At 51.3% G+C, this 8932-nt stretch overlaps 1 protein-coding gene across 2 annotated transcripts; it reads left to right on the plus strand.

The window, feature by feature from the left end:
• On the plus strand, positions 1 to 3702 carry slc52a3-2b (solute carrier family 52 member 3-2b). 2 transcript variants are annotated; one of them, XM_067237880.1, is made up of 4 exons: positions 1 to 146; positions 793 to 1931; positions 2292 to 2415; positions 2826 to 3702. In XM_067237880.1, the coding sequence occupies exons 2-4, from the start codon at positions 892 to 894 to the stop codon at positions 3036 to 3038; spliced, it is 1377 nt and encodes a 458-aa protein (XP_067093981.1). In that variant the 5' UTR covers positions 1 to 146; positions 793 to 891; the 3' UTR covers positions 3039 to 3702. The 2 variants fall into 2 exon arrangements, with proteins under 2 accessions (XP_067093981.1, XP_067093982.1); XM_067237881.1 differs by lacking the exon at positions 1 to 146 and adding an exon at positions 160 to 505.
• The last annotated feature ends 5230 nt before the right edge of the window (positions 3703 to 8932 follow it).

Raw genomic sequence — 8932 nt, forward strand, 5'->3', positions numbered from 1 at the left:
CGGTAGAAGGAATATGAACACACGCGTGCCGGCGGTCTGATGTAACCGTGACAATGCTTTGAGGACGATACAGGAAGAGGATAAGCGAGAGAGAGGCGGAAGAGCCGAGCCAGCCCTGATAGTCTCTGTATGAATGTGTGTTTAAGGTAGGAACGTCATAAACATTTATGGGATTTTCCGTCTTTGGACAAGAGCGTGTTACCGGGGGAGGGTTAGACAAGAACACGACAGAGTAGAGGACGAAGAAGAGAGACTGTGACTTGAACCGGAAACCTGGAAGTTCATTAGCAGTCGATCACTGAGTCATTGTGTGTCAGCTTTCAAAGAATTACAAAGGGTTACAAAGCGTGTTCGACAAGGGGAGGAGAAAGAGATTATGTGTGGGTGCGTGAGGGTCTGTATTCAGAGCAGTGTGTTAGTGTGTGAGAGGTCACGGACACTGTGCCAGATCAAGGGGGAGGGAGAGGTGGTCAGGGGGTTGCAGATACAGAAATTGGGAGTAAAGGTGAGATATGTAAGGTGTGTGTATACACACTAAGCCTCATGGTCGCCCAGGGGGCAGCATGTGACAGATCAGGGCTCCCTCACACAGCTATGGTTGGATGCCCTAGACCTAGAGAGTCAGGGTCAGAGGGATATAGGCTCGGGCTGCAGTTCAACAACAGCTTTAACAAACTCAACCGGTTACCAGACTTCCTACCCACGGTTAGCAGGACATTGGATCAGCCGAGTCAGATTGCTGCTATGGAATGGAATTAAACCAATATTTCTCCATTGTTCTTTTGGTTGCAGTGTTCCAACACCAGGGGTTTCGTTTGATTGCTGGGACCGAGCCCTCCACCCATCTGTGACTGAATCCTTTACTTGTCTGTGACTGAATCCTCCGCCACCATGTCCCTACTGACCCATGTCCTCGCCTGCCTGTTTGGCATGGGCTCCTGGGTGGCCATCAACGGCATGTGGGTGGAGCTCCCCCTGGTGGTGCCGGAGATCCCCGAGGGCTGGTACCTGCCCTCCTACCTCACCGTGCTCATCCAGATGGCCAACGTGGGGCCTCTCTTCGTCACCCTCATGCACCGCTTCCGCCCGGGCAGCCTGGACGAGCGGCCGGTAATCTACGCCATCGTGGGCCTGGGCATCGTGGCCACGTTCCTGCTGGCGTTCTTCTGGAGGTACTCCGTGCCCATAGGGGGCACCGAGCGCAGCGTGCCGCTACTGGTGCTCAGCTTCCTGCTCTCCGTGGTGGACTGCACCTCGTCCGTCACCTTCCTCCCCTTCATGACCCGGCTCCGCCCACAGTACCTCACCACGTACTTTGTAGGGGAGGGGCTTAGCGGCTTGGTCCCCGCCCTGGTGGCTCTCATACAGGGGGTCGGCGTGGTCCAATGCCGGAACGCGACGAGCATGGCCAATGGCGTGCTAGAGAACGCCACGGCGGTAGCCAATGGGGAGCTGGTGGCTCACTACCAGCCGGCGAACTTCTCGGCCCAGACCTTCTTTGTGTTCCTCAGCGCCATGATGGCGGTGTGCCTGGTGTCCTTCGTGCTGCTCAACCACCACCCGGCCGTGGCCAGGGAGAGGAAAGGCGACCGCTACCTCACCGGCGGCGTGGGGGGTGTGGGCGGGGAGAGGAAGGAGCCGGCCGTGGCGCTGCACCCCTCCGCTCCGGAGGAGAAGCCCATGCTCAGTACGACGGAGGGCCCCCGGAGGGCGCCACGGGGCTCCTTCGGGGCAGGAACCTACTGCGGGGCCGAGGTGGCGTTCATTTTCGGGGTGCTGGCGTGGGTGAACGCGCTGACCAACGCCGTGCTGCCGTCTGTGCAGTCCTACTCCTGTCTCCCCTACGGGAACCAGGCATACCACCTGGCTGCCACCATGGCTGCTGTAGCCAATCCTGTGGCCTGCTTCATTGCTATGTTCCTGCCACTCAGGTCAGTCCTACTGCCTCTCTCTGATTCAAATATATGACATGTTCATGGGCTAGTAATCAGAAGGTCGCTGGTTCGATTCCTGGCCGTGTCAAATGACGTTGTGTCCTTGGGCAAGGCACTTCACCCTACTTGCCTCGGGGGAATGTCCCTGTACTTACTGTAAGTCGCTCTGGATAAGAGCATCTGCTAAATGACTATTTTTTTATTTATTTTTTTATGTTGAAATAAGAGTGAATTGAACTGAATTGAACGGGACTGAGTGGGTTGGAACTGAATTGAATTGAACAGAATTGAATCAGTGATCCTCCTTCTTGGTGAATCTGACTCTTGTGCTGTCTGCTCCCTCTGTGTGTCCCCCAGGTCTCTGGTTCTGATGGGGGTTCTGACAGTGCTGGGGACTGGGTTTGGGGCCTACATCATGGCCATGGCTGCTCTGAGTCCCTGCCCTCTGCTGGTCCACAGCCAATCAGGAACAGTACTAATCGTAAGACCCTCCCCTTCCTTTCAGTACTGCTTATCACTGGAGAGAACTTCTTCTGGGATTGTATTGTGTGGATTGTATGGGAGTACAACGGTACTCAAGAAAGATTTGTTGGATCCGAGGTTATTTGCTCCAGGAACACAATGACACTTATTGAGTGACTTGTTGCACTTGTTCGTTAGTTTTTGGGGCTATCTCGTTGTTTAAGATCATTGACCTATGCACTTTTTTAAAGCTTTCTCTTGGAAGTCGCTTTGGATAAATGAGTAAATGTAAATGTATGAACAGTATATTTCATTGTGTGACGTGCAAGCCTAAAGCCAAACTTCGACTGGTAGAGAGGCCTGCCAGTCCTATGTCTCGCTGAGTCATCATGTTCAACAGGTGTGACATGTCCCTCCTCCCTGTTGCAGGTGCTAGCCTGGATCCTGTTTGTGCTGACTCTGTCCTACGTCAAGGTGATCATCGGCGTGATCCTGCGCGACGAGGGCCACAGCGCCCTCGTGTGGTGTGGGGCGGTAGTGCAGCTGGGCTCCATGCTGGGAGCCCTGTCTATGTTCCCTCAAGTCAGCGTCTATGGACTGTTCAAGTCAGGGGATCCCTGCAACACCAAGTGTTTCCAGTAGAACTGTGGGAGAAACGCTCGCACTGTAGCAAACACTGGATGTCGATTCTCGTGTGAGTGTTTCTTATGTGAAGTTCTATTAGAAGGATTGTTGTGTACTACTGTACCATTACCGACAGCAAATACTATCAAAAATCCCAGATGCACTTAATTCCCTTTTAAACTTATGGAACCAAATGAGCAAAACTAACAGTGCAGTCTCATAGGTTAAATGAAACCAGTGTCAAATACTTTTGTGTATTTGTTTTCATGTTTTTACACCGGTCTTCTGTTCATGTGAGCAACTAGACACTGTGTGTCTCAGTTATTTCACTTGTTCAAACAGTATATTTGTGTTCTATGAAAGCACAGGACCAGACCAGACATCTTGTAAATACTTGAGGCCGCACTACAGCTCCTTCTCTAAAGAAACAATTCCTGTTACTTGAAGTCTAATCTCAAATGTCCGAAAAGTAAACTTCTAGCTTGCTAATATGTTACCATAGTAACTTAAACAGTGCCTTATTTTAAAACTGTCTAAAATGTTAGATGTCAACTGATAAATTATTTTTTGTATTGTTTACAATTTGTTTCGAGTTACATGGTTTAAAAAAAGTTGCTTCTTTCGATCATATGCACTATGATGCTATTACGTTGTAGCAAACACGTCATGTAAATAAAGACAGTTAATGAATATCTGTTTTAGTCTCTCTTGCTAACCAAAAACCATGCTTAGATTTAACATAGACACAAACCTTTCAAAACTAGAAATCTCTGCACGTTAGGCACTATGCATTGAGAGAATTGCATTGCAAAAGACCTCTGCGTATGTTACGACTGACCTTCACAAATTGCATGCCCATGAATCATGTGACAGAGGCAGACCCCGAAATACACTTTTGATCTTTAAGCATTTTTATAACTGGCCACTAGATGTTGCTGGAGGATAACAAACAATTGTTTTAACTGGCTGTTCAGATGAATGCCACACAAGCTCTGTGTGAACTCTGACCTCTCAGACAGATAGACAGTCTTACCCAATCCTAACTTTGAATTGTCAGAAAGGTTCTCTCGATTATTCACTCAAATGAAATGTAAAACCGATGTCCTCATTTAGCGGACGCTTTTATCTAAAGTGACGTACAGGACAGGGGGATTTCAAACCCGGATCTCTTGATCTGTTGACAGTGCTCGAACCACTGAGGTGCCTCCTCTTTTACTATCTGCCACTTTCTCTCCCTCTAAACCCCCTCTCTCTCCCCCATCCAACTCCCTCTCTCTCTCCCCCTCTAACCCCCTCTCTCTCCCCCACTCAACCCCCTCTCTCTCCCCCCCTCCAACCCCCTCTCTCTCTCCCTCTAACCCCCTCTCCTCTCCCCCATCCAACCCCCTCTCTCTCCCCCTCCAACCCCCTCTCTCTCCCCCATCCAAACCCCTCTCTCTCCCCCACCCGACCCGCTCTGTAGCCTACCTCTCCCACAGGTCTCTTGGCTCGCTCGCCCCATGCGAACGGCAGACGCCGCGATCGTAATTTCAATTCGAACCATATGAGAGGAAATGCTAAGCCCGCGCCGTGCTTTAACGGGCCGACATGGGATTGGAGAATGCCGAGAATGATTGAATTTTGCGCAAAGGCCAGGAACGATCAGGTCTCGTCTGGCATTATGCAATCCCCCATTCCCCCCCGCGCAACGCGACGTCTGCTGGAAAGGGGGGGTGGAGGGGGGGGGGGTAAGAGAGAGGGGGGAGAGGGGTGTTGGAAAGCTCGACGTCTGGACCAGAGAAAGAGGAATCTGTCCTAAGCGATTCAAGACGACAGAGAGAGAAAGGCGCAGGCTTACGAAATGAGCCAAATGAGATCCGCTTCAACCCCTTCAAATGGATGGGACCGCAGCCGACTCCTTTTAATATTGCTAAATGAAGCTTTTTACACAGCGATGCTTGACATCCTATATTTCCTGGCCTTAGAAACCATATGGATCGCATAGGAACCCTGGCACGCTGTGTTATTCATGTGATTATGTCATGTCTGTTTCCTCTCCCCACCTGTCTGGCTGCCCTATGAAAGCATCATGAGGGGAGACCAGCCAGTTTGAGGTGTCAAAACTAGCTCTCTGTCCAAATACGTATAAAGCACCTTCTTGGAGAACTATTTTGTGAAATGCCCCTCTCCGAATAGTCCATTACATTCATTTAGATCCTCTGGCTCGCTTGTTTCTTGAACAATAGTCAAAGTAATGAAAACTTTAAGAGCCCACACTTAGCAAGAGCACTTAGCAAAAAAGAAAAGCTTTTAGGATAAAACATTCATATTGAACAGGAGAGACAGGTGATCTTCAGAGAGGACGGGTTGTCTTGCGGTTAGGTCTAGATTGGGTTGAAATGGATGGTTAGAACCCCTCCCTGCACCCCCTCCCTGACCCCTCCCAGCACCCTGTCCCAGGCATTACATTTACATTTACATTTAGTCATTTAGCAGACGCTCTTATCCAGAGCGACTTACAGTAAGTACAGGGACATTCCCCCCCGAAGCAAGTAGGGTGAAGTGCCTTGCCCAAGGACACAACGTCATTTGGCGCGGCTGGGAATCGAACTAGCAACCTTCAGATTACTAGCCTGACTCCCTCACCGCTCAGCCGCATCTCACCCGGCACCTCCTCCAGCCCCCCCCCCCTCCTCTCCCCCCTGGCCCCCCCCCCTCCCTCCCCCCTGCCCCCCCCCCCCCCCCCCCCCCCCCCCCCCACACACACACACACACACACGGCCTTCAAAGGCTTCCGTGAACACAGTACTCAGCTGATACGGCTGGTCACTTCGCACGCAGTTGGGATGTGGGGAATCTGTGTGTGTGTGCGCTTGTGTGTGTGTGTGCTTGTGAGGGAGCATGTCTGCGTGTGTGTGAGTGTGAGTATGCAAACCGTGGGGATTGAAATTGAGCAGAATGTCCAAGCTGAGGTCAGCTGGAGGAAATACCTTCGTGTTTATGGGCTCCTCTAAAACACAGACTCACTGCCCTCTGAATTCTCGAACCAGACCGAGCCCAAGGCCGAATCAGAAAACCACCCACATCTCTGCTAGCAGCTCATCTGCCTTTCTGTAGGCGCACCCTCCAGCGTCTCCACTAATATGGGTGAACCACGCTACAGAGTCTCCCTCCAACCGTTGCCAACACTACGTTTTGGCACGAGGAGCTCATCTTTGTCGGGAAGACTATTCACACGGGGCGTGTTTGTGTGTGTACGTGTGTGTATGTGTGTGTCTTAAGGTGAGGGGGGGGGGGGGGGGGTCATCCAGGGTTCATGTAGAACATCCATTAGCAGTCTGAACGTTCACTAGATGACTTCTCTAAGAGGAGGGAGATTAGCCGGGCCAAAGACAAAGACTCCTCGCACCTCCTCCGCCCCTCCTTGGGCCTCTACTCTGCCAGCCGGTCAATAAACCTTTAGGTGGAGGAGATGGACGTCCTCCTGGCCTCCGGATGCACCTCACTGGAGAGAAGCGCCGGGGGAGATGGGGATGGTGCTGCTGGGAGGCGCCTAAAAGCATCCAAAGGATGAGAATGGCCCTGGATTCCCTCCCAGCGGAGAAGCTCTAACGTGGGGAGGGGGGGGGGGGGGGGGGAGGGAGGGGGAGAGAGGGAGGGGGAGAGAGGGAGAACGTCTGAAAAGATTTTAGACTGTACCAGACAGACAGGAGGAAGCACCTATTTGACCCCTTCTGATTGTTATTGGGCTTTCCGGAACAACAGGATGGTCTTCTAGATGCTGGATCCACTGTGTTATAGTCTGCCCACTATTCACACAAACACTCAGCTGTCTGCACTTTACACACACACACACACACACACACATGCACACACACAGCTGTCAGAACACTACACACACTCAGTGGTCTGCACCCTACTATCCTAACTGTATGCATGCTACACACACAACACACACACACACACACACACACACACTGAGCTGTCTGTATGCTATACATGTATACACACAGCTGTCTGCATAGTCCACACATACGCTCAGACATGGAGCTGTCTGTAAACTACAGTACACCACAGTTGACAGGTCTGTTTGTACATTGTCATTATTCGCACACATCTGTCTGCACATTAGGCAGACACAAAGGTGTGTGGGTGTGCACTGTGAGTATCAACACACACACACAAAGCCAATTACCCACGCTGCACACATGACACCCAAAGAGGTGTGCACACACCTCTGAACACAACCCATCCATCTTTGCTGTTGGTTTACCCGCATTTGTCATGAACGAATGTTCACATTTCTTAACATCCTCTCGTCAAAACTCCTCACGGAGTTGCCTCGTAAGAAATCCAAAGTAGATAGTCGTCATCTGAAACGCGGACGATTCCCAGAACACCTCCTATCTAATGTCTACAAGATTTTCACTCCGGGGTCGCCCAGCGCTTGAGGGAGAGAGCCGTAACATCAATGAGAAGACCCAGGCTTTATTTTCTTCAATAAACAGACGCTCTGTACGCTTTTTACTTTGAGTGTGCTCGAGTACTGCCGTGTGTGCCCCTCTCTCTACGTTTATGAATCATCTCAGGATCTTTCACGCATCACAAAAGAGAGACATAGTGAATCAGGCTGAATGGTAGCAGATGGTCATTCTGATGGAGGAGGTCTTTTTTCCCATCTGGGACATCTCTCTGAGTGTCTGTTAAAGAGCCCGTTAAAGTGGGATGTGTCTGTGTGTCTGTAGTAATGTGCATGTGTATGTCAGAGGGGTCAACGCTGGCTCCGCGCACCTGTGGATGGACACACACACACACACACACACACACACAGACACAGACAGGCACACCTGTGGATGGACACACACACACACACACACACACACAGACACAGACAGGCACACCTGTGCGCTCAGATGTGCAATCACTCATACACACACCCACGTGCGCACCTCCCCCGACACACACACACACTCACACCCACACCGACACACACGCACACACACACACTCAGTAATATCAAACCTGCACAAATCATCACTCCCCACATTCATTATCGGAACAACATTTTCTATGTATTTTCCGTTTGCCTTCAAAACATAAACATCAAATAGAGCTTATGCATGAACTCTGACAATATGGTGAAGAGATCAGGCCAGGCTGCGTCTCCTGAAGAATCGCCCCCTCATCTCTCTGCAGGATCCCCGTATTACAGCCCTGTCCTCGGTTTACAACCTGCAGATGGCTGGAGAGGTGAGGAGACGAGAGGAGCGGAGCAGAGAGGAGAGGAGGGGGAGGAGAGCAGGGGAAGGAGAGGAGAGCAGGGGAAGGAGAGGAGAGCAGGGGAAGGAGAGGGGAAGAAAAGATAAAGAGGACAGGATAGACCAAAGAAGAGAAAGATAGACCCCCGAACCAGGCAGTAAGTCTTCTCCTGAGTGGGGCAGAGAGGCAGGTGAGGGGTGAGGGTGGTCTCCCGAGAAACACGGCGCGTGCTACGATCATTATCCTCCTCCTCCTCAACATCATTAGCCTGTGGCTCAGGATCTGCTCTTACCTTTCCCATCCAGAAACATCTTAGACGCCTAGTTTGGGGCGGAGAAACGGAGCATGCTGGTGTTTCTCTAGATTGGGGCCGTGCTGGTCCTGGCGGCCCCAATCGTGGGACTGTGCCAAAGGTGATCGCAGCAGGAGAAGGATCTAGGTGAGCGAGGCTGCCAGGAAATAGAGGCGTGACTGTCTGTGAATAGCACGTCTATTTTGGGCTTTGCCATGGGTGTAGAGGGGAGCTCCGCCCAGACCTGCCTTCTGTCACCATGACGATTTGGAACTCTGGATGGAAAAGTCTGGAGGCCTGGCAGGTGGTTGCACAGGGAGGGCACTCCTCACACACACTCACTTTTCTGTTATGATCCTTGACGGTTTATAACCTCATATGT

This window comes from Osmerus mordax, chromosome 6 (assembly GCF_038355195.1).
Source record: "Osmerus mordax isolate fOsmMor3 chromosome 6, fOsmMor3.pri, whole genome shotgun sequence".
Classification (NCBI taxonomy): Eukaryota; Metazoa; Chordata; class Actinopteri; order Osmeriformes; family Osmeridae; genus Osmerus; species Osmerus mordax.

Bases quoted from the DNA above. Each gene is read 5' to 3' on its own strand.
- slc52a3-2b (XM_067237880.1), top strand. From the start codon at position 892: ATGTCCCTACTGACCCATGTCCTCGCCTGCCTGTTTGGCATGGGCTCC. The intron at 1,932-2,291 runs GTCAGTCCTACT...TGTGTCCCCCAG, and splicing joins GCTATGTTCCTGCCACTCAG to GTCTCTGGTTCTGATGGGGG. The intron at 2,416-2,825 runs GTAAGACCCTCC...TCCCTGTTGCAG, and splicing joins AATCAGGAACAGTACTAATC to GTGCTAGCCTGGATCCTGTT.